The sequence below is a fragment of the Mustelus asterias genome, unplaced genomic scaffold (genome assembly GCF_964213995.1).
Source record: "Mustelus asterias unplaced genomic scaffold, sMusAst1.hap1.1 HAP1_SCAFFOLD_207, whole genome shotgun sequence".
Taxonomy (NCBI): Eukaryota; Metazoa; Chordata; class Chondrichthyes; order Carcharhiniformes; family Triakidae; genus Mustelus; species Mustelus asterias.
In genome coordinates, this window is record NW_027590195.1 from 28366 (window position 1) to 54064 (window position 25699).

At 50.7% G+C, this 25699-nt stretch overlaps 1 protein-coding gene across 4 annotated transcripts in view; it reads left to right on the top strand.

Annotated features, from left to right (window-relative positions):
• The window catches only part of LOC144485644 (integrin alpha-M-like), a 462789-nt gene that overhangs the window by 17191 nt on the left and 419899 nt on the right, over positions 1-25699 (top strand). For all 4 annotated transcript variants that reach the window (XM_078203742.1, XM_078203744.1, XM_078203743.1 and 1 more), the window contains exons 2-3: positions 2648-2801; positions 6643-6793. In XM_078203742.1, the coding sequence (XP_078059868.1) occupies positions 2648-2801; positions 6643-6793 (305 nt within the window). The remainder of the gene's footprint in view (positions 1-2647; positions 2802-6642; positions 6794-25699) is intronic.

Consider the following 25699-nt stretch of genomic DNA (forward strand, 5'->3'; position numbering starts at 1 on the left):
GACAACATCAACTGCACTGCCCTCATCTACCTTCTTGGTTACCCCTTAAAAAACTCTATTAAATTTGTGAGACATGATTTTCCACTCACAAAGCCATGCTGACTGTCCCTAATTGCATCTCTAAATGCCTGTAGATCCTGTCTCTCAAAATACCTTCCAACAATTTACCCACCACAGATGTACACGCATCCATTTACATAGACATGTATAAGCACTCAAATATGCAGACATACACACAGACCTTCAATCACATGTGCCTACAAGCACATGTACACGTACACTGGGTCACTTGAGGAGTACAAGGTAGCAAGGAATGAGCTAAAAGGAGGGCTTAGGAGAGCTAGGAGGGGACATGAGAAGTCCTTGGCGAGTCGGATCAAGGAAAACCCCAAGGCTTTTTACTCTTATGTGAGAAATAAAAGAATGACCAACGTTAGGTTAGGGCCGGTCAAGGACAGTAGTGGGAACTTGTGCATGGAGTCAGTAGAGATAGGCGAGGTGATGAATGAATACTCTTATTCAGTGTTCACCAAGGAGAGGGACCATGTTTTTGAGGATGAGAGTGGGATCCAGGCTGATAGGCTGGAGGAGGTAGATGTACTGAGGGAAGATGTATTAGCAATTTTGAAAAACCTGAGGGTCGATAAGTCCCCTGGGCATGATGAAATATATCCTAGGATTCTTTGGGAGGCAAAGGATGAGATTGCAGAGCCTTTGGCTTTGATCTTTGGGTCCTCACTGTCCACGGGGATAGCCATGATGTGGAGATGCCGGTGTTGGACTGGGGTAAACACAGTAAGAGTTTTAACAACACCAGGTTAAAGTCCAATAGGTTTATTTGGTAGCAAATACCATTAGCTTTCGGAGCGCTGCTCCTTTGTCAGATGGAATGGAAATCTGCTCTCAAACAGGGCACAGAGACACAAAATTAAGTTACAGAATACTGATTAGAATGCAAATCTCTACAGCCAACCAGTTGCTACCAAATTTGCTACCAAATAAACCTGTTGGACTTGAACCTGGTGTTGTTAAAACTGTTACGGGGATAGTGCCAGAGGACTGGAGAGTGGCGAATGTTGTTCCTCTGTTTAAGAAAGGAAATAGGAATGACCCTGGCAATTATAGACCGGTTAGTCTTACTTCGGTGGTTGGTAAGTTAATGGAAAAGGTCCTGAGGGATAGGATTTATGACCATTTGGAAAGATGCAGCTTAATCCGGGATAGTCAACACGGATTTGTGAAGGGTAAGTCTTGCCTCACAAATTTGATTGAATTCTTTGAGGAGGTAACTAAGTGTGTAGATGAAGGTAGAGCAGTCGATGTCATATACATGGATTTTAGTAAGGCGTTTGATCAGGTTCCCCATGGTCGGCTTATGAAGAAAGTAAGGCGGTGTGGGATAGAGGGAAATTTGGCCGATTGGATAAGTAACTGGCTATCTCATAGAATAACAGCACCAGGTTAAAGTCCAACAGGTTTATTTGGTAGCAAATGCCATTAGCTTTCGGAGCGCTGCTCCTTCATCAGATGGAGTGGAACCAGTCCAACGCCGGCATCTCCACATCATATCGAAGACAGAGGGTGGTGGATGGAAAATTTTCAGACTGGAGACCAATTACCAGCGGTGTACCACAGGGATCAGTGCTGGGTCCTCTGCTATTTGTGATTTTTATCAATGACTTGGAGGAGGGGGCTGAAGGGTGGGTTAGTAAATTTGCTGATGACACCAAGATTGGTGGAGTAGTGGATGAGGTGGAGGGCTGTTGTAGGCTGCAAAGAGACATTGATAGTTTGCAGAGCTGGACCGAAAAATGGCAGATGGAGTTTAACCCTGATAAATGTGAGGTGATTCATTTTGGGAGGACAAATTTAAATGCAGATTTCAGGGTCAACGGCCGGGTTCTGAGGAATGTGGAGGAACAGAGAGATCGTGGGGTCCATATCCACAGATCTCTAAAGGTTGCCACTCAAGTGGATAGAGCCGTGAAGAAGGCCTATAGTGTGTTAGCTTTTATTAACAGGGGGTTTGAGTTTAAGAGCCGTGGGGTTATGCTGCAACTGTACAGGACCTTGGTGAGACCAGATTTGGAATATTGTGTGCAGTTCTGGTCACCTCACGAAGGATGTGGAAGCATTGGAGAAGGTGCAGAGGAGATTTACCAGGATGCTGCCTGGTTTGGAGGGGAGGTCTTATGAGGAAAGGTTGAGGGAGCTGGGGCTTTTCTCTTTAGAGCGGAGAAGGATGAGAGGCGACTTAATAGAGGTTTATAAGATGATGAGGGGGGATAGATAGAGTGGACGTTCAGAGACTATTTTCTCGGGTGGATGTAGCTGTTACTCGGGGGCATAACTATAGGGTTCATGGTGGGAGATATAGGAGGGATGTCTGAGGTAGGTTCTTTACGCAGAGAGTGGTTGGGGTGTGGAATGGACTGCCTGCAGTGATAGTGGAGTCAGACACTTGAGGAACTTTCAAGCGGTTATTGGATAGGCACATGGAGCACACCAGGATGATAGCGAGTGGAATAGCTTGATCTTGTTTTCAGATAAAGCTCGGCACAACATCGAGGGATGAAGGGCCTGTTCTGTGCTGTACTGTTCTATGTTCTATGTTGCATGTACACCAAAATTCTCCCTCTATCCACAGCAATGATATCTTTGTCCCGGAAAGTGGGCTGAGGGCTGATTCCAAACGGGTAATGGTGGTGATTACAGACGGGAAATCCAATGACCGTGGAACCAATTTCAATGAGGCCATCGCACTGGCTGAGGCCAAAGACATACTGCGATTCGCTGTCGGGGTGAGTGGCAATGTGGGGGTCAAAGGGCAATGTGGGGAGAGCATGGTTGGAAAGTTTGTGTGTGTTTGTGTTGGGGTGGGTGTTGAAGTGGGTGTGTCGGAGTGGGTGGGTGTGTCGGAGTGGGTGGGTGTGTCGGAGTGGGTGGGTGTGCCGGGGAGGGTGGGTGTGTCGGAGTGGGTGGGTGTGTCGGAGTGGGTGGGTGTGTCGGAGTGGGTGGGTGTGTCGGAGTGGGTGGGTGTGCCGGGGAGGCTGGGTGTGTCGGAGTGGGTGGGTGTGTCGGAGTGGGTGGGTGTGTCGGAGTGGGTGGGTGTGTCGGAGTGGGTGGGTGTGCCGGGGAGGGTGGGTGTGTCGGAGTGGGTGGGTGTGTCGGAGTGGGTGGGTGTGTCGGAGTGGGTGGGTGTGTCGGAGTGGGTGGGTGTGTCGGAGTGGGTGGGTGTGTCGGAGTGGGTGGGTGTGCCGGTGAGGGTGGGTGTGTCGGAGTGGGTGGGTGTGTCGGAGTGGGTGGGTCTGTCGGAGTGGGTGGGTGTGTCGGAGTGGGTGTGTCGGAGTGGGTGGGTGTGTCGGAGTGGGTGGGTGTGTCGGAGTGGGTGGGTGTGTCGGAGTGGGTGGGTGTGTCGGAGTGGGTGGGTGTGTCGGAGTGGGTGGGTGTGTCGGAGTGGGTGGGTCTGTCGGAGTGGGTGGGTGTGTCGGAGTGGGTGTGTCGGAGTGGGTGGGTGTGTCGGAGTGGGTGGGTGTGTCGGAGTGGGTGGGTGTGCCGGGGAGGGTGGGTGTGTCGGAGTGGGTGGGTGTGTCGGAGTGGGTGGGTGTGTCGGAGTGGGTGGGTGTGTCGGAGTGGGTGGGTGTGTCGGAGTGGGTGGGTGTGTCGGAGTGGGTGGGTGTGTCGGAGTGGGTGGGTGTGTCGGAGTGGGTGGGTGTGCCGGGGAGGGTGGGTGTGTCGGAGTGGGTGGGTGTGTCGGAGTGGGTGGGTGTGTCGGAGTGGGTGGGTGTGTCGGAGTGGGTGGGTGTGTCGGAGTGGGTGGGTGTGTCGGAGTGGGTGGGTGTGCCGGGGAGGGTGGGTGTGTCGGAGTGGGTGGGTGTGTCGGAGTGGGTGGGTCTGTCGGAGTGGGTGGGTGTGTCGGAGTGGGTGTGTCGGAGTGGGTGGGTGTGTCGGAGTGGGTGCGTGTGCCGGAGTGGGTGCGTGTGCCGGGGAGGGTGCGTGCGTCTGGTAGGGTGTGTCGAGGTGTGTGTCTGGGGTCTGTGTGTGTGTGTGTGTGTGTGTGTCTGGGGTCTGTGTGTGTGTGTGTGTGTGTGTGTGTGTCGGGGGGTGTGTGTGTGTGTCCATCTTCCACCCCTTGTCCCCCTTATTCCTCCCCCCATTCCCCCTTATTCCTCCCCCCATTCCCCCTTATTCCTCCCCCCATTCCCCCTTATTCCTCCCCCCATTCCCCCTTATTCCTCCCCCCATTCCCCCTTATTCCTCCCCCCATTCCCCCTTATTCCTCCCCCCATTCCCCCTTATTCCTCCCCCCATTCCCCCTTATTCCTCCCCCCATTCCCCCTTATTCCTCCCCCCATTCCCCCTTATTCCTCCCCCCATTCCCCCTTATTCCTCCCCCCATTCCCCCTTATTCCTCCCCCCATTCCACTCCCACCCCACTCCGCCCCTACACTCCCTCCCCTGTCCTTTGTCCCCCACTCCCACCCCGTCTTTTGTTCCCCCACTGCCTCCCCCTCCTTTGTTTGCCCACTCTCCTCCGTCCTCCCTCCTTTCTCTCGTGCTCTCTCTGCGCTCTCTCTCTGTGCTCTCTCTCTGCGCTCTCTCAGCCTTCTCTCTCTGTGCGCGCTCTCTCCGCGTGCTCTCTCTGCGCTCTCTCTGCGTTCTCTCTCTCTGCGCTCTCTCTCTGTGCGCTCTCTCTCTGCGCTCTCTTTCTGCGTCCTCTCTGCGCTCTCTCTCTGCGCGCTCTCTCTCTGCGCTCTCTCTCTGCGCTCTCTCTCTGCGCTCTCTCTCTGCGCTCTCTCTCTGCGCTCTCTCTCTCTGCGCTCTCTCTCTGCGCTCTCTCTGCCCACTCTCTCTGCGCTCTCTCTCTGCGCTCTCTCTGCGCTCTCTCTCTGCGCTCTCTCTCTGTGCGCTCTCTCTCTGCGCTCTCTCTCTCTGCGCGCTCTCTGCCCGCTCTCTCTGCGCTCTCTCTCTCTGCGCTCTCTCTCTGTGCGCTCTCTCTCTGTGCGCTCTCTCTCTGTGCGCTCTCTCTCTGTGCGTTCTCTCTCTGCGCTCTCTCTCTCTGCGCTCTCTCTCTCTGCGCTCTCTCTCTGCGCGCTCTCTCTCTGCGCTCTCTCTCTCTGCGCTCTCTCTGCGCTCTCTCTCTCTGCGCTCTCTCTCTGCGCGCTCTCTCTCACCACGCTCTCTCACCGCGCTGTCTTTCCATGCTTTCTCTCTGCGATCTCTCTCCGCGCTCTCTCTCCACGCTCTCCCTCACGGTCTCTCTCCAAGCTCTCCTACGCACTCTCTTACGCGCTCCCTTACGCGCTCTCTCCCCGCGCTCTCTCTCCGCGCTCGTTCTCGGCATTCACTCTCTCTCTCGCACGCACGTTCACTCTCTCTCCGCGCTCACTCTCGCGCGCGCACTCTATTGCGCGTGTGCTCTCTCTCTCTCTCGCGCGTGCGCTCTCTCTCTCCCGCGCGTGCGCTCTCTCTCTCCCGCGCGTGCGCTGTCTCTCTCGCGCGCGCTCTCTCTCCCGTGCACTCTCTCTCTGCGCTCCGTCTAGCGCTCTCTCTGCGCGCTCTCACCGCGTGCTCTCTGTGCTCTCTCTCTGCTCTCTCTCTCACACTCTCTGCGCTCTCTCGCACGCTCTCTCTCTGCACTCTCACACTCTCCGTGCTCTCTCTCTCACTCTCTCCTTGCTCTCTCTCTCACTCTCTCCTTGCTGTCTCACTGTGCTCTCTCTCGCGCTCTTTCTGCCCCCTCTCTCTCTGTCCCTCTCTCTCTCTCCCCCTCTGTCCTTCTCTCTCTCTCTGTCCCTCTCTCTCTCTGTCCCTCTCTCTGTCCTTCTCACTCTCTCTGTCCTTCTCACTCTCTCTCCCTCTGTCCCCCTCTCTCTCTCTGTCTCTCTCTCTCTCTCTTTCTCTGTCCCTCTGTCACTCTCTGTCCCTCCCTCTCTCTCTCTCTCTTTGTCTCTCTCTCTGTCCCCACCTCTCTCTCTCTCTCTCTCTGTCCCCACCTCTCTCTCTCTTTCTTTGTCTCTCTCTCTCTCTTTGTCTCTCTCTCTCTCTCTCTGTCCCCACCTCTCTCTCTCTCTCTGTCCCTCTCTCTGTCCTTCTCACTCTCTCTCCCTCTGTCCCCCTCTCTCTCTCTGTCTCTCTCTCCCTCATTTCTCTGTCACTCTCTCACTCTCTCTCTGTCCCTCCCTCTCTCTCTCTCTTTGTCTCTCTCTCTCTCTCTCTGTCCCCACCTCTCTCTCGCTCTCTGTCCACCTCTCTCTCTCGCTGTCCCCCCCTCTTCTCGCTGTCCCTCTCTCTCGCTCTCTGTCCCTCTCTCTCTCTGTCCCTCTCTCTGTCCCTCTCTCTCTCTGTCCCTCTCTCTCTCTCACACTCTCTGTGCTCTCTCTCTGCTCTCTCTCTCACACTCTCTGTGCTCTCTCTCTCACTCTCTCCTTGCTGTCTCACTGTGCTCTCTCTCGCGCTCTCTATCCGCGCTCTCTCTCACACACTCCATGCTCTCTCTCACGCTCTCTCCCTCTCTCTCTCACACTCGCTCTCCTCGCTCACTCCTTGCACTTTCTCTCACACTCTCTCTCCCCGCTCTCCCTCTGCGCTCTCACACTCTCTCTCCGCTCTCTCCCTCACATTCTGTCTCTGTGCTCTCAGGTGGGACCTGATTTTCAGACGGAAGATGGACAGCGAGAATTACGAACCATCGCCTCAAACTCTACCAATGACACTGTATTCTCCATCAAAAATTTTGAAGCCCTCAAAACCATCCAGGAAAAACTGCAGGCAAAGATATTCGCCATTGAAGGTAGTGTGTGTGTGAGAGAGAGAGAACGAGAGAGAAAGAGAGTGTGTGAGAGAGAGAGCGAGAGAGAAAGAGAGTGTGTGAGAGAGAGAGCGAGAGAGAAAGAGTGTGTGAGAGAGAGCGAGGGAGAAAAAGTGTGCGAGAGAGAGAGAGAAAGAGTGTGTGCGAGAGAGCGAGAGAGAAAGAGTGTGAGAGAGAGAGCGAGAGAGAAAGTGTGTGAGAGAGAGAGCGAGAGAGAAAGAGTGGGAGAGAGAGAGAGCGAGAGAGAAAGAGTGTGAGAGAGACAGCGAGAGAGAAAGAGTGTGAGAGAGAGAGCGAGAGAGAAAGAGTGTGTGAGAGAGAGCGAGAGAGAAAGAGTGTGAGAGAGAGAGCGAGAGAGAAAGAGTGTGTGAGAGAGAGCGAGGGAGAAAAAGTGTGCGAGAGAGAGAGAGAAAGAGTGTGTGCGAGAGAGCGAGAGAGAAAGAGTGTGAGAGAGAGAGCGAGAGAGAAAGTGTGTGAGAGAGAGAGCGAGAGAGAAAGAGTGGGAGAGAGAGAGAGCGAGAGAGAAAGAGTGTGAGAGAGACAGCGAGAGAGAAAGAGTGTGAGAGAGAGAGCGAGAGAGAAAGAGTGTGTGAGAGAGAGCGAGAGAGAAAGAGTGTGAGAGAGAGAGCGAGAGAGAAAGAGTGTGAGAGAGAGAGCGAGAGAGAAAGAGTGGGAGAGAGAGAGAGCGAGAGAGAAAGAGTGTGAGAGAGACAGCGAGAGAGAAAGAGTGTGAGAGAGAGAGCGAGAGAGAAAGAGTGTGTGAGAGAGAGTGAGAGAGAAAGAGTGTGTGAGAGAGAGCGAGAGAGAAAGAGTGTGAGAGAGAGAGCTAGAGAGAAAGAGTGTGAGAGAGAGAGCGAGAGAGAAAGAGTGGGAGAGAGAGAGAGCGAGAAAGAAAGAGTGTGAGAGAGACAGCGAGAGAGAAAGAGTGTGAGAGAGAGAGCGAGAGAGAAAGAGTGTGTGAGAGAGAGCGAGAGAGAAAGAGTGTGTGAGAGAGAGCGAGAGAGAAAGAGTGTGAGAGAGAGAGCGAGAGAGAAAGAGTGTGAGAGAGAGAGCTAGAGAGGAAGAATGTGTGAAAGAGAGAGCGAGAGAGAAAGAGTGTGTGAGAGCGAGAGAGAAAGAGTGTGTGAGAGAGAGAGCGAGAGAGAAAGTGTGTGAGCGAGAGCGAGAGAGAAAGAGTGTGTGAGAGAGCGCGAGAAAGAAAGAGTGTGTGTGTGTGAGAGAGAGAGAGCGAGAGAGAAAGTGTGTGTGTGAAAGAGAGAGCGAGAGAGAAAGAGTGTGTGTGAGAGAGAGAGAGAGCGAGAGAGAAAGTGTGTGTGTGAAAGAGAGAGCGAGAGAGAAAGAGTGTGTGAGAAAGGGAGTGAGAGAGAAAGAGTGGGAGAGAGAGAGAGCGAGAGAGAAAGAGTGTGAGAGAGAGCGAGAGAGAAAGAGTGTGTGTGAAAGAGAGAGAGCGAGAGAGAGTGTGTGAGAGATGGAGCGAGAGAGAAAGAGTGGGAGAGAGAGAGAGCGAGAGAAAGAGTGTGAGAGAGGGAGCGAGAGAAAGAGTGTGAGAGAGGGAGCGAGAGAAAGAGTGTGAGAGAGAGCGAAAGAGAAAGTGTGTGTGTGAAAGAGAGAGAGCGAGAGAGAAAGAGTGTGTGAGAAGAGAGCGAGAGAGCAAGAGTGCATGAGAGAGAGAGCGAGAGAGAAAGAGTGTGTGTGAAAGAGAGAGAGCGAGAGAGAAAGAGTGTGTGTGAAAGAGAGAGCGAGAGAGAACGAGTGTGTGAGAGAGAGCGAGAGAGAAAGAGAGTGTGTGAGAGAGAGAGCGAGAGAGAAAGTGTGTGAGCGAGAGTGAGAGAGAAAGTTTGGATCTCATGGGATAAAGGGGGAGGTGGCTAGATGGGTGGAGAACTGGCTTGGTCACAGAGACAGAGGGTGGTAGTGGAAGGGTCTTTTTCCGGCTGGAGGCCTGTGACTAGTGGTGTTCCGCAGGGCTCTGTATTGGGACCTCTGCTGTTTGTGATTTATATAAACGATCTGGAAGAAGGTGTAACTGGGGTGATCAGTAAGTTTGCGGTCGACACAAAATTGGCAGGACTTGCAGATAGTGAGGAGCATTGTCAGAAGCTACAGAAGGATATAGATAGGCTGGAAATTTGGGCAAAGAAATGGCAGATGGAGTTCAATCCTGATGAATGCAAAGTGATGCATTTTGGTAGAAATAATGTAGGGAGGAGCTATACGATAAATGGCAGAACCATAAAGGGTGTAGATACGCAGAGGGACCTGGGTGTGCAAGTCCACAGATCCTTGAAGGTGACGTCACAGGTGGAGAAGGTGGTGAAGAAGGCATATGGCATGCTTGCCTTTATAGGACAGGGCGTAGAGTATAAAAGTTGGGGTCTGATGTTGCAGATGTATAGAACGTTGGTTCGGCCGCATTTGGAATACTGCGCCCAGTTCTGGTCGCCACACTACCAGAAGGACGTGGAGGCTTTAGAGAGAGTGCAGAGGAGGTTTACCAGGATGTTGCCTGGTATGGAGGGGCATAGTTATGAGGAGAGATTGGGTAAACTGGGGTTGTTCTCACTGGAAAGACGGAGGATGAGGGGTGACCTAATAGAGGTGTATAAAATTATGAAAGGCATAGATAGGGTGAACAGTGGGTAGCTTTTCCCCAGGTCGGTGGTGACGTTCACGAGGGGTCATAGGTTCAAGGTGAAGGGGGGGAGGTTTAACACAGATATCAGAAGGACGTATTTTACACAGGGTGGTGGGGGCCTGGAATGCGCTGCCGGGCAAGGTGGTGGAGGCGGACACACTGGGAACGTTTAAGACTTATTTAGATAGCCATATGACCGTTCATATGGGAATGGAGGGATACAAAAGAATGGTCTAGTTTGGACCAGGGAGCTGGACGGGCTTGGAGGGCCGAAGGGCCTGTTCCTGTGCTGTATTGTTCTTTGTTCTTTGTGTGTGTGAGAGAGTGTGCGAGAGAGAGAGAGAGAGAGCGAGAGAGAGAGCGAATGAGAAAGTATGTGTGAGAGAGAGCGAGAGAGAAAGAGTGTGTGAGTGAGAGAGAAAGAGTGTGTGTGAGAGTGTGTGAGTGAGAGAGAAAGAGTGTGTGTGAGAGTGTGTGAATGAGAAAGAGTGTGTGTGAGAGTGTGAGTGAGAGAGAAAGAGTGTGTGTGAGAGAGAGAGAGCGAGAGAGAAAGATCGTGTGAGAGAGAGAGCAAGAGAGAAAGTGTGTGTGAGAGAGAGCGAAATAATGTGAGAGAGAGAGCGAGAGAGAAAGAGTGTGCGAGAGAGAGAGCGAGAGAGAAAGTGTGTGAGAGAGAGAGCGAGAGAGAAAGAGTGTGTGAGAGAGAGCGAGGGAGAAAAAGTGTGAGAGAGAGAGCGAGAGAGAAAGAGTGTGTGAGAGAGAGAGTGAGAGAGAAAGTGTGCGAGAGAGAGAGAGCAAGGGAGAAAAAGTGTGAGAGGGAGAGCGATAGAGAAAGAGTGTGTGAGAGAGAGCGAGAGAGTGTGTGTGTGAGAGAGAGAGAGAGCGAGAGAGAAAGAGTGTGAGAGCGAGAGAGAAAGAGTGTGTGCACGAGAGCGAGAGAAAGAGTGTGTGAGAGAGAGTGAGAGAGAAAGAGTGTGTGAGAGAGAGAGCGAGAGAGAAAGAGTATGAGTGAGAGCGAGAGAGAAAGAGTGTGTGAGAGAGCGAGAGAGAAAGTGTGAGAGCGAGAGAGAAAGAATGTGTGTGAGAGAGAGAGCGAGAGAGAAAGAGTGTGTGGGAGAGAGAGCGAGAGAGAAAGAGAGTGTGTCGGAGAGAGAGCAAGAGAGAAAGAGTGTGTGTGAGAGAACGAGAGAGAAAGAGAGTGTGTGAGAGAACGAGAGAGAAAGAGAGTGTGTGAGAGAGAGAGCGAGAGAGAAAGTGTGTGTGGGTGAAGTGCTCAAGAACTGGTGGATGGCTAATTTGGTTCCACTTTTCAAGAAGGTATATTCCAGATTGCTGAGTCTCACATCAGTGATCGGGAAACGACTGGAGAAAATTCTGAAGGAAATAACTAATCTCCACTTGGAAAGGCATTCGGGATAGTCAGCATGGCTTTGTCAGAGCGAGGTCACGCCTCACAAATTTGTTTGAATTTTTCTAAAATGTGTCATAGAATGGTAAAGGTTTACAGCATGCAAACAGACCTTTCGGCCCAACTTGTCCATGCTGCCCTTTTTTTTAAACCCCTAAACTAATCCCAGTTACCTGCATTTGATCCATACCCCTGTATTCCCATCTTACCCATGTAACTGTGTAAATGCTTTTTAAAAGACAAAATTGTAGCCGCCTCTACTACTACCTCTGGCAGCTTGTTCCAGACACTCACTACCCTCTGTGTGAAAAAATTGCCCTTCTGGACACTTTTGTATCTCTCCCCTCTCCCCTTAAACCTATGCCCTCTAGTTTTAGATTCCCCTACCTTTGGGAAAAGATATTGACTATCTAGCTGATCTGTGCCACTCATTATTTTGTAGACCTCTATAAGATCACCCCTCAGCCTCCTACGCTCCAGAGAAAACAGTCCCAGTCTATCCAGCCTTTCCTTATAACTAAACTATCAAGTCCCAGTAGCATCCTAGTAAATCTCTTCGACACTCTTTCTAGTTTAATAATATCTTTTCTATAATAGGGTGACCAGAACTGCACACAGTATTCCAAGTGTGGCCTTACCAATGTTTTGTACAACTTCAACAAGACATCCCAACTCCTGTATTCAATGTTCTGACCGATGAAACCAAGCATGCCGAATGCCTTCTTCACCACTCTGTCCACCTGTGACTCCACTTTCAAGGAGCTATGAACATGTACCCCAAGATCTCTTTGTTCTGTAACTCTCCCCAACGCCCTACCATTAACTGAGTAAGTCCTGCCCTGGTTCAATCTACCAAAATGCATCACCTCGCATTTATCTAAATTAAACTCCATCTGCCATTTGTCAGCCCACTGGCCCAATTGATCAAGATCCTGTTGCAATCCGAGGGAACTTTCTTCACTGTCCACTATGCCACCAATCTTGGTGTCATCTGCAAACTTACTGACCATGCCTCAATATTCTCATCCAAATCATTAATATAAATGACAAATAACAGTGGGTCCAGCACTGATCCCTGAGGCACACCGCTGGTCACAGGCCTCCAGTTTGAAAAACAACCCTCTACAACCACCCTCTGGCTTCTGTCAAGAAGCCAATTTTGTATCCATTTAGTTACCTCACACTGGATCCCGTGAGATTTAACCTGATGCAACAACCTACCATGCGGTACCTTGTCAAAGGCCTTGCTAAAGTCCATGTAGACAACATCAACTGCACTGCCCTCATCTACCTTCTTGGTTACCCCTTCAAAAGTCGAGTGTGATCGAGTGTGTGGGTGATGGAAATCCAGTTGATGTACAATTTACATAGTTTATCTGGATTTTAGCAATGCTTTGACAAGGCCCCACTTGGGAGACTGATTGCGAAGGTTGAATCACATGGAATTCAGGGGAACGTGGTGAGATGGGTCAGAAACTGGCTTCGTAATAGGATGGTGGTAGAAGGCTGTTTGAGTGAGTGGAGATGGTGTCCAGCGGTGTATCACGAGATTCAGTGTTGCTCTGTGATATGCATTGTTATATACATCAATGGAAATGTGAGGGTGATGTGATGCAAGTTTGCAGATGATGGAGTGGTTGTGAGTGAAGATGGTCATTACAGGAAGATATATTTGATCTGATTTATTATTGTCACATGTATTAGCACACAGTGAAAAGTATTGTTTCTCGCATCCCAAACAGACAAAGCATACCGTTCACCGAGAAGGAAACGAGAGAGTGCAGAATGTTAGTATTGCAGTCATAGTTAGGGTGTAGAGAAAGATCAACTTAATGCAAGGTAGGTCCATTCACAAGTCTGATGGCAGCAGGGAAGAAATTCTTCTTGAAGCAGTTGATACGTGACCTCAGACTTTTGTATCTTTTTCCCAATGGAAGAAGGTGGAAAAGAGAATGTCCGTGATGTGTGGGATCCTTACTTACGCTGGCTGCTTTGCCGAGGCAGTAGGAAGTGTGGACAGAGTCAGTGGTTTGCGTGATGGATTGGGCTACGTTCACGACCTTTTGTAGTTCCTTGCGGTCTTGGGCAGAGCAGGAGCCATACCAAGCTGTGATACAACCAGAAAGAATGCTTTCTATGGTGCATCTGTAAAAGTTGGTGAGAGTCGTAGCTGACATGCCAAATTTCCTTCGCCACCTGAGAAAGTATAGACGTTGGTGGTGCTTTCTTAACTATAGTGTCGGCGTGAGGGGGACCAGGACAGGTTGTTGGTGATCTGGACACCTAAAAACATGAAGCTCTCGACCATTTCTACTTCATCCCCATTGATGTAGACAGGGGCATGTTCTCCACTTCACTTCCTGAAGTCGATGACAATCTCCTTCGTTTTATTGATGTTGAGGGAGAGATTATTGTCACCGCACCAGTTCACTCGATCCTCTATCTCATTCCTGTACTCTGTCACATCATTGTTTGATATGGATGGATTGGTCAGATGGACAGAGCAGTGGCAGATGGTATTTGACCTTGATAAATGCGAGGTGATGCACTTTGGGCAGAAGAAACAAGACAAGGGAGTATTTAATGAATGGCAGAGCAGCAGGAAATCCAGAGGGATAGGGATACTAATTCACAGATCACTGAAGGTGGCAGAGCAGGTAAATAGGATCGTTGAGAAGGTATGTGGGATAGTTGCTTTTATCAGTTGTGGCAGAGAGCATAAGAGCAAGGAGGTAATGTTGGAGCCGTACAGAGCATTGGTTCGGCCAGAGCTGGAGAACTGGGGACAGTTCTGGTCACTATAGAACCATAGAAAATTACAGCTCAGAAACAGGCCTTTTGGCCCTTCTTGTTTGTGCCGAACCATTTTATGCCTAGTCCCACTGACCTGCACTTGGACCATATCTCTCCACACCCCTCTCATCCATGAACCCGTCCAAGTTTTTCTTAAATGTTAAAAGTGACCCCGCATTTACCACTTTATCCGGCAGCTCATTCCACACTCCCACCACTCTCTGCGTGAAGAAGCCCCCCCTAATATTCCCTTTAAACTTTTCTCCTTTCACCCTTAACCCATGCCCTCTGGTTTTTTTCTCCCCTCGCCTCAGCGGAAAAAGCCTGCTTGCATTCACTCTATCCATACCCATCAAAATCTTATACATCTCAATCAAATCTCCCCTCAATCTTCTACGCTCCAGGGAATAAAGTCCCAACCTATTCAATCTCTCTCTGTAACTCAGCTTCTCAAGTCCCGGCAACATCCTTGTGAACCTTCTCTGCACTCTTTCAATCTTATTTACATCCTTCCTGTAACTAGGTGACCAAAACTGTACACAATACTCTAAATTCGGCCTCACCAATGCCTTATATAACCTTACCATAACACTCCAACTTTTATACTCGATACTCCGATTTATAAAGGCCAATGTACCAAAGGCACTCTTTACGACCCTATCCACCTGTGACGTCACTTTTAGGGAACTCTGTACCTGTATTCCCAGATCTCTCTGTTCAACTGCACTCTTCAGAGTCCTACCATTTACCCTGTACGTTCGTCTTTGGTTTGTCCTTCCAAAGTGCAATATCTCACACTTGTCTGCGTTAAATTCCATTTGCCATTTTTCAGCCCATTTTTCTAGTTGGTCCAAATCCCTCTGCAAGCTTTGAAAACCTTCCTCACTGTCCACTACACCTCCAATCTTAGTATCATCAGCAAACTTGCTGATCCAATTTACCACATTATCATCCAGATCATTGATATAGATGACAAACAACAATGGACCCAACACCGATCCCTGCGGCACACCACTAGTCACAGGCCTCCACTCAGAGAAGCAATCCTCCACAACCACTCTCTGGCTTCTTCCATTGAGCCAGTGTCTTATCCAATTTACTACCTCCCCATGTATACCCAGCGACTGAACCTTCCTAACTAACCTCCCATGAGGGACCTTGTCAAAGGCCTTGCTGAAATCCAGGTAGACAACATCCACCGCCTTCCCTTCATCCACTTTCCTGGTAACCTCCTCGAAAAACTCTAATAGATTGGTCAAACATGACCTACCACGCACAAAGCCATGTTGACTCTCCCTAATAAGTCCCTGTCTATCCAAATATTTGTAGATCCTATCCCTTATCACACCTTCCAATAACTTGCCCACCACCGACGTCAAACTTACTGGCCTATAATTTCCCGGATTTCTTTTGGAACCTTTTTTAAACAACGGAACAACATGAGCCACCCTCCAATCATCCGGCACCTCCCCCGTGAATACTGACATTTTAAATATGTCTGCCAGGGCCCCTGCAAGTTCAACACTAGCTTCCCTCAAGGTCCGTGGGAATACCCTGTCCGGTCCTGGGGATTTATCCACTCTGATTTGCCTCAAGACAGCGAGCACCTCCTCTCCTTTAATCTGTAAAGGTTCCATGGCCTCCCTACCAGTTTGCCCTATTTCCGTAGACTCCATGCCTGTTTCCTCAGTAAATACGGATGCAAAAAAACCATTTCGTATCTCCCCCATCTCTTTTGGTTCCATACACAGTCTACCACTCTGGTCTTCAAGAGGACCAATTTTATCCCTCACTATCCTTTTGCTCCTAACATATCTATAGAAGCTCTTTGGATTTTCCTTCACTCTGTCTGCCAAAGCAACCTCATGTCTTCTTTTAGCCCTCCTGATTTCCCTCTTAAGTAGCTTCTTGCACTTTTTATACTCCTCGAGCATCTGATGTGTTCCTTGCTGCCTGTACATTTCATACAACTCTCTCTTCCTCTTAATCAGTGTTACAATCTCCCTCGAGAACCAAGGTTCCTTATTCCTATTTACTTTGCCTTTAATCCTGACAGGAACATACAAACTCTGCACTCTCAAAATTTCTCCTTTGAAGGCCTCCCACTTTCCATTTACATCCTTACCAGAGAACAGCCTGTGCCAATCCACACTTCCCAGATCCCTTCTCATTTCATCAAATTTGGCCTTTTTCCAGTTCAGAACTTCAACCCGAGGACCAGATCTATCCTTATCCACGATCAGGTTGAAACTAATGGCATTATGATCACTGGATCCAAAGTGTTCCCTCACACTCACATCCATCACCTGCCCTAACTCATTTCCCAATAGGAGATCCAATATCGCATCCTCTCTCGTTGGCACCTGATGTAGAAAATTCTCCTGAACACATTTTACAAACTCTCCCCCGTCTAAACCTTTAACAGTATGCGAGTCCCAATCTATATGTGGAAAATTAAAATCCCCTACAATCACAACTTTGTGTTTCTTGCAGTTGTCAGCTATCTCTCCGCTGATTTGCTCCTCCAATTCTCGCTGACTATTGGGTGGTCTATAATACAAGCCCATTAATGTGGTCATACCTTTCCTGTTTCTCAGCTCCACCCATAGGGCCTCTGTAGACAAGCTGCCTAATCTATCCTTCTATGTATGCCTAATATATCTATCTATGCCTAATCTAGGGCGGCACGGTACCACAGTGGTTAGCACTGCTGCTTCACAGCTCCAGGGTCCCGGGTTCGATTCCCGGCTCGGGTCACTGTCTGTGTGGAGTTTGCACATTCTCCTCGTGTCTGCGTGGGTTTCCTCCGGGTGCTCCGGTTTCCTCCCACAGTCCAAAGATGTGCGGGTTAGGTTGATTGGCCAGGTTAAAAAATTGCCCCTTAGAGTCCTGGGATGTGTAGGTTAGAGGGATTAGCGGGTAAAATATGTGGGGGTAGGGCCTGGGTGGGATTGTGGTCGGTGCAGACTCGATGGGCCAAATGGCCTCCTTCTGCACTGTAGGGTTTCTATGATTTCTATGATCCTGCCTGAGTACCGCTGTAACATTTTCCCTGACCAACAATGCCACCCCCCCACCTTTTATCCCTCTGCTTCTATCCTGCCTGAAACATTGGAACCCTGGAACATTGAGCTGCCAGTCCTGCCCCTCCTGTAGCCAAGTTTCACTAATGGCTATAATGTCATATTTCCATGTGTCTATCCACACCTTCAGCTCATCTGCCTTCCCCACAATACTCCCTGCATTGAAATAGACACACCTCAAAAAATTATTTCCACCACACTCGACCCTTCCATTTGTCACCTCTGTACAGTAAGGATGTGATTGCACTGGAGGGAGGACAGAGGAAATTCACCAGGATGTTGCCTGGGATGGAGCATTTGAGATATAAGGAGAGACTGGATAGGCTTGGATTGTTTTCTCGAGAGCAGAAGGGCTGAGAGAGGACATGATTGAGGTGGAAAAGATGATGAAACGTATGGACAGGATGAGTAGGAACCAACTGTTCCTCTTGTTTGAGAGGTCAATCATAAGGGGGCAGAGTTTTAGGGGAAGGGGCAGGGGATTTGAGGAAAAAAAATCATTGAGAGTGGTGGCGATCTGGAAAGCACTGCCTGGTAAGGGACCAGAGGCTGCAAAACTTACAGCCTTTAAAAATATTTGAATGAGCACTTGAAACACTGAAGGCGATGGGAAAAGTCAGCACAGAGAGAGGGTCAGCATAACTATAGGGTTCGTGGTGGGAGATATAGGAAGGATATCAGAGGTAGGTTCTTTACGCAGAGAGTGGTTGGGGTGTGGAATGGACTGCCTGCAGTGATAGTGGAGTCAGACACTTGAGGAATATATAAGTGGTTATTGGATAGGCACATGATGATAGGGAGTGGGATAGCTTGATCTTGGTTTCAGATAAAGGTCGGCACAACATCGTGGGCCGAAGGGCCTGTTCTGTGCTGTAGTGTTCGATGTTCTACTCTCTGGACTAAGCCTCTCTCCCGACTGACGCTCTGTCTGTACTGACGCTCTGTTAGTACTGACGCTCTCTCTGTACTGACCCTCTCTCTGTCCTGACCCTCTCTCCGTACTGACACTCTCTCTGTACTGATCCTCTCTCCGTACTGACGCTCTCTCTGTACTGACGCTCTCTCTGTACTGACGCTCTCTCTGTACTGACCCTCTCTCTGTACTGACGCTCTCTCTGTACTGACCCTCTCTCTGTACTGACGCTCACTCTGTACTGACGCTCTCTCTGTACTGACCCTGTCTCTGTACTGACCCTCTCTCTGTACTGACCCTCTCTCTGTACTGACCCTCTCTCTGTACTGACCCTCTCACTGTACTGACGCTCTCTCTGTACTGAAGCTCACTCTGTACTAACCCTCTCTCTGTACTGACCCTCTCTCTGTACTGACCCTCTCTCTGTACTGACCCTCTCTCTGTACTGACCCTCTCTCTGTACTGACGCTGTCTCTGTACTGACGCTGTCTCTGTTCTGACCCTCTCTCTGTACTGACCCTCTCTCTGTACTGACGCTCACTCTGTACTGACGCTCTCTCTGTACTGACGCTCTCTCTGTACTGACCCTCTCTCTGTACTGACCCTCTCTCTGTACTGACCCTCTCTCTGTACTGACCCTCTCTCTGTACTGACACTCTCTCTGTACTGACCCTCTCTCTGTACTGACCCCCTCTCTGTACTGACGCTCACTCTGTACTGACGCTCTCGCTGTACTGACACTCTCTCTGTACTGACCCTGTCTCTGTACTGACACTCTCTCTGTACTGACACTCTCTCTGTACTGACACTCTCTCTGTACTGACGCTCACTCTGTACTGACGCTCTCTCTGTACTGACCCTCTCTCTGTACTGACGCTCACTCTGTACTGACGCTCTCTCTGTACTGACGCTCTCTCTGTACTGACCCTCTCTCTGTACTGACCCTGTCTCTGTACTGACACTCTCTCTGTACTGACCCTCTCTCTGTACTGACCCTCTCTCTGTACTGACGCTCACTCTGTACTGACGCTCTCTCTGTACTGACACTCTCTCTGTACTGACCCTGTCTCTGTTCTGACCCTGTCTCTGTACTGACACTCTCTCTGTACTGACCCTGTCTCTGTACTGACCCTCTCTCCGTACTGACACTCACTCTGTACTGACGCTCTCTCTGTACTGACGCTGTCTCTGTACTGACCCTCTCTCCGTACTGACACTCACTCTGTACTGACGCTCTCTCTGTACTGACCCTCTCTCTGTACTGACCCTCTCTCTGTACTGACCCTCTCTCTGTACTGACCCTGTCTCTGTACTGACGCTCTCTCTGTACTGACCCTCTCTCTGTACTGGCGCTCACTCTGTACTGACGCTCTCTCTGTACTGACGCTCTCTCTGTACTGACGCTCTCTCTGTACTGACGCTCTCTCTGTACTGACCCTCTCTCTGTACTGACCCTCTCTCTGTACTGACACTCTCTCTGTACTGACCCTCTCTCTGTACTGACGCTGTCTCTGTACTGACCCTCTCTCTGTACTGACCCTCTCTCTGTACTGACGCTCTCTCCGTACTGACGCTCTCTCTGTACTGACCCTCTCTCTGTACTGACCCTCTCTCTGTACTGACCCTCTCTCTGTACTGACCCTCTCTCTGTACTGACCCTCTCTCTGTCCTGATGCTCTCTCTGTCCTGACCCTCTCTCTGTACTGACCCTCTCTCTGTCCTGACCCTCTCTCTGTCCTGATGCTCTCTCTGTACTGACCCTCTCTCTGTCCTGACCCTCTCTCTGTACTGACCCTCTCTCTGTACTGACCCTCTCTCTGTACTGACCCTCTCTCTGTCCTGATGCTCTCTCTGTACTGACCCTCTCTCTGCACTGACCCTCTCTCTGTCCTGATGCTCTCTCTGTACTGACCCTCTCTCTGTACTGACCCTCTCTCTGTACTGACCCTCTCTCTGTATTGACGCTCTCTCTGTACTGACGCTCTCTCTGTACTGACACTCACTCTGTACTGACGCTGTCTCTGTACTGACCCTCTCTCTGTACTGACGCTCTCTCTCTGTACTGACGCTCTCTCTCTGTACTGACGCTCTCTCTCTGTACTGACGCTCTCACTCTGTACTGACCCTCTCTCTCTGTACTGACGCTCTCTCTCTGTACTGACGCTCTCTCTGTACTGACGCTCTCTCTGTACTGACCCTCTCTCTGTACTGACGCTCTCTCTGTACTGACCCTCTCTCTGTACTGACCCTCTCTCTGTACTGACCCTCTCTCTGTACTGACACTCACTCTGTACTGACGCTGTCTCTGTACTGACGCTCTCTCTCTGTACTGACGCTCTCTCTGTACTGACGCTCTCTCTGTACTGACCCTCTCTCTGTACTGACGCTCTCTGTGTACTGACCCTCTCTCTGTACTGACCCTCTCTCTGTACTGACACTCACTCTGTACTGACGCTGTCTCTGTACTGACCCTCTCTCTGTACTGACGCACTCTCTGTACTGACGCTCTCTCTGTACTGACGCTCTCTCTGTACTGAAGCTGTCTCTGTACTCACGCTCTCTCTGTACTGACACTCACTCTGTACTGGCGCTCTCTCTGGACTGACGTTGTTTCTGTACTGACCCTCTCTCTGTACTGACCCTGTCTCTGTACTGACCCTGTCTCTGTACTGACCCTCTCTCTGGACTGACCCTCTCTCTGGACTGACCCTCTCTCTGTACTGACCCTCTCTCTGTACTGACCCTCTCTCTGTACTGACCCTCTCTCTGTACTGACCCTCTCTCTGTACTGACCCTCTCTCTGTACTGACCCTCTCTCTGTACTGACCCTCTCACTGTACTGACGCTCTCTCTGTACTGACGCTCTCTCTGTACTGAAGCTCACTCTGTACTGACGCTCTCTCCGTACTGACCCTCTCTCTGTACTGACACTCTCTCTGTACTGACCCTCTCTCTGTACTGACCCTCTCTCTGTACTGACCCTCTCTCTGTACTGACCCTCTCTCTGTACTGACCCTCTCTCTGTACTGACGCTGTCTCTGTACTGACGGTCTCTGTTCTGACCCTCTCTCTGTACTGACCCTCTCTCTCTACTGACGCTCACTCTGTACTGACGCTCTCTCTGTACTGACGCTCTCTCTGTACTGACCCTCTCTCTGTACTGACCCTCTCTCTGTACTGACCCTCTCTCTGTACTGACCCTCTCTCTGTACTGACACTCTCTCTGTACTGACCCTCTCTCTGTACTGACCCTCTCTCTGTACTGACGCTCTCTCTGTACTGACGCTCTCTCTGTACTGACCCTCTCTCTGTACTGACGCTCTCGCTGTACTGACACTCTCTCTGTACTGACCCTGTCTCTGTACTGACACTCTCTCTGGACTGACCCTCTCTCTGTACTGACCCTCTCTCTGTACTGACGCTCTCGCTGTACTGACACTCTCTCTGTACTGACCCTGTCTCTGTACTGACACTCTCTCTGGACTGACCCTCTCTCTGGACTGACCCTCTCTCTGTACTGACGCTCACTCTGTACTGACGCTCTCACTGTACTGACCCTCTCTCTGTACTGACGCTCACTCTGTACTGACGCTCTCTCTGTACTGACCCTCTCTCTGTACTGACACTCTCTCTGTACTGACCCTGTCTCTGTACTGACACTCTCTCTGTACTGACCCTCTCTCTGTACTGACCCTCTCTCTGTACTGACGCCCACTCTGTACTGACGCTCTCTCTGTACTGACACTCTCTCTGTACTGACGCTCTCTCTGTTCTGACCCTGTCTCTGTACTGACATTCTCTCTGTACTGACCCTGTCTCTGTACTGACCCTCTCTCCGTACTGACACTCACTCTGTACTGACGCTCTCTCTGTACTGACGCTGTCTCTGTACTGACCCTCTCTCCGTACTGACACTCACTCTGTACTGACGCTCTCTCTGTACTGACCCTCTCTCAATACTGACCCTCTCTTTGTACTGACCCTCTCTCTGTACTGACCCTGTCTCTGTACTGACGCTCTCTCTGTACTGACCCTCTCTCTGTACTGGCGCTCACTCTGTACTGACGCTCTCTCTGTACTGACGCTCTCTCTGTACTGACGCTCTCTCTGTACTGACGCTCTCTCTGTACTGACCCTCTCTCTGTACTGACCCTCTCTCTGTACTGACCCTCTCTCTGTACTGACCCTCTCTCTGTACTGACCCTCTCTCTGTACTGACCCTCTCTCTGTCCTGATGCTCTCTCTGTCCTGACCCTCTCTCTGTACTGACCCTCTCTCTGTCCTGACCCTCTCTCTGTCCTGATGCTCTCTCTGTACTGACCCTCTCTCTGTCCTGACCCTCTCTCTGTACTGACCCTCTCTCTGTACTGACCCTCTCTCTGTACTGACGCCCACTCTGTACTGACGCTCTCTCTGTACTGACACTCTCTCTGTACTGACGCTCTCTCTGTACTGACCCTGTCTCTGTACTGACATTCTCTCTGTACTGACCCTGTCTCTGTACTGACCCTCTCTCCGTACTGACACTCACTCTGTACTGACGCTCTCTCTGTACTGACCCTCTCTCTGTACTGACCCTCTCTCTGTACTGACACTCTCTCTGTACTGACCCTCTCTCTGTACTGACGCTGTCTCTGTACTGACCCTCTCTCTGTACTGACCCTCTCTCTGTACTGACGCTCTCTCCGTTCTGACGCTCTCTCTGTACTGACCCTCTCTCTGTACTGACCCTCTCTCTGTACTGACCCTTTCTCTGTCCTGATGCTCTCTCTGTACTGACCCTCTCTCTGTACTGACCCTCTCTCTGTACTGACCCTCTCTCTGTACTGACCCTCTCTCTGTACTGACGCTCTCTCTGTACTGACGCTCTCTCTGTACTGACACTCACTCTGTACTGACGCTGTCTCTGTACTGACCCTCTCTCTGTACTGACGCTCTCTCTCTGTACTGACGCTCTCTCTCTGTACTGACGCTCTCTCTCTGTACTGACGCTCTCTCTCTGTACTGACGCTCTCACTCTGTACTGACCCTCTCTCTCTGTACTGACGCTCTCTCTCTGTACTGACGCTCTCTCTGTACTGACGCTCTCTCTGTACTGACCCTCTCTCTGTACTGACCCTCTCTCTGTACTGACGCTCTCTGTGTACTGACCCTCTCTCTGTACTGACCCTCTCTCTGTACTGACCCTCTCTCTGTACTGACCCTCTCTCTGTACTGACACTCACTCTGTACTGACGCTGTCTCTGTACTGACGCTCTCTCTCTGTACTGACGCTCTCTCTGTACTGACGCTCTCTCTGTACTGACCCTCTCTCTGTACTGACGCTCTCTGTGTACTGACCCTCTCTCTGTACTGACCCTCTCTCTGTACTGACACTCACTCTGTACTGACGCTGTCTCTGTACTGACCCTCTCTCTGTACTGACGCTCTCTCTGTACTGACGCTCTCTCTGTACTGACGCTCTCTCTGTACTGAAGCTGTCTCTGTACTGACGCTCTCTCTGTACTGACACTCACTCTGTACTGGCGCTCTCTCTGTACTGACGCTGTTTCTGTACTGACCCTCTCTCTGTCCTGACACTCACTCTGTACTGACACTCACTCTGTACTGACGCTCTCTCGGTACTGACCCTCTCTCTGTACTGACACTCACTCTGTACTGACGCTGTCTCTGTACTGACCCTCTCTCTGTACTGACGCTCTCTCTGTACTGACGCTCTCTCTGTACTGACACTCTCTCTGTACTGAAGCTGTCTCTGTACTGACGGTCTCTCTGTACTGACACTCACTCTGTACTGGCGCTCTCTCTGTACTGACGCTGTTTCTGTACTGACCCTCTCTCTGTACTGACCCTGTCTCTGTACTGACCCTGTCTCTGTACTGACCCTCTCCCTGTACTTACCCTCTCTCTGTACTGACCCTCTATCTGGATTGACCCTCTCTCTGTACTGACCCTCTCTCTGTACTGACCCTCTCTCTGTACTGACCCTCTCTCTGTACTGACCCTCTCTCTGTACTGACACTCTCTCTGTACAGACGCTCTCTCTGTGCTGACGCTCTCTCTGTACTGACCCTCTCTCTGTACTGACCCTCTCTCTGTACTGACCCTCTCTCTGTACTGACCCTCTCACTGTACTGACGCTCTCTCTGTACTGACGCTCTCTCTGTCCTGAAGCTCACTCTGTACTAACCCTCTCTCTGTACTGACCCTCTCTCTGTACTGACCCTCTCTCTGTACTGACCCTCTCTCTGTACTGACCCTCTCTCTGTACTGACGCTGTCTCTGTACTGACGCTGTCTCTGTTCTGACCCTCTCTCTGTACTGACCCTCTCTCTGTACTGACGCTCACTCTGTACTGACGCTCTCTCTGTACTGACGCTCTCTCTGTACTGACCCTCTCTCTGTACTGACCCTCTCTCTGTACTGACACTCTCTCTGTACTGACACTCTCTCTGTACTGACCCTCTCTCTGTACTGACGCTCTCTCTGTACTGACCCTCTCTCTGTACTGACGCTCACTCTGTACTGACGCTCTCTCTGTACTGACGCTCTCTCTGTACTGACACTCTCTCTGTACTGACCCTGTCTCTGTACTGACCCTGTCTCTGTCCTGACCCTCTCTCTGTACTGACCCTGTCTCTGTACTGACCCTCACTCTGTACTGACGCTCTCTCTGTACTGACGCTGTCTCTGTACTGACCCTCTCTCCGTATTGACACTCACTCTGTACTGACGCTCTCTCTGTACTGACCCTCTCTCTGTACTGACCCTCTCTCTGTACTGACCCTCTCTCCGTACTGACCCTGTCTCTGTACTGACGCTCTCTCTGTACTGACCCTCTCTCTGTACTGGCGCTCACTCTGTACTGACGCTCTCTCTGTACTGACGCTCTCTCTGTACTGACCCTCTCTCTGTACTGACGCTGTCTCTGTACTGACCCTCTCTCTGTACTGACGCTCTCTCTCTGTACTGACGCTCTCTCTGTACTGACCCTGTCTCTGTACTGACCCTGTCTCTGTACTGACCCTGTCTCTGTACTGACCCTCTCTCTGGACTGACCCTCTCTCTGTACTGACCCTCTCTCTGTACTGACCCTCTCTCTGTACTGACCCTCTCTCTGTACTGACCCTCTCTCTGTACTGACCCTCTCTCTGTACTGACCCTCTCTCTGTACTGACCCTCTCTCTGTACTGACCCTCTCACTGTACTGACGCTCTCTCTGTACTGACGCTCTCTCTGTACTGAAGCTCACTCTGTACTGACGCTCTCTCCGTACTGACCCTCTCTCTGTACTGACACTCTCTCTGTACTGACCCTCTCTCTGTACTGACCCTCTCTCTGTACTGACCCTCTCTCTGTACTGACCCTCTCTCTGTACTGACCCTCTCTCTGTACTGACGCTGTCTCTGTACTGACGCTGTCTCTGTTCTGACCCTCTCTCTGTACTGACCCTCTCTCTCTACTGACGCTCACTCTGTACTGACGCTCTCTCTGTACTGACGCTCTCTCTGTACTGACCCTCTCTCTGTACTGACCCTCTGTACTGACCCTCTCTCTGTACTGACCCTCTCTCTGTACTGACACTCTCTCTGTACTGACCCTCTCTCTGTACTGACCCTCTCTCTGTACTGACGCTCTCTCTGTACTGACGCTCTCTCTGTACTGACCCTCTCTCTGTACTGACGCTCTCGCTGTACTGACACTCTCTCTGTACTGACCCTGTCTCTGTACTGACACTCTCTCTGGACTGACCCTCTCTCTGTACTGACCCTCTCTCTGTACTGACGCTCTCGCTGTACTGACACTCTCTCTGTACTGACCCTGTCTCTGTACTGACACTCTCTCTGGACTGACCCTCTCTCTGGACTGACCCTCTCTCTGTACTGACGCTCACTCTGGACTGACGCTCTCACTGTACTGACCCTCTCTCTGTACTGACGCTCACTCTGTACTGACGCTCTCTCTGTACTGACCCTCTCTCTGTACTGACACTCTCTCTGTACTGACCCTGTCTCTGTACTGACACTCTCTCTGTACTGACCCTCTCTCTGTACTG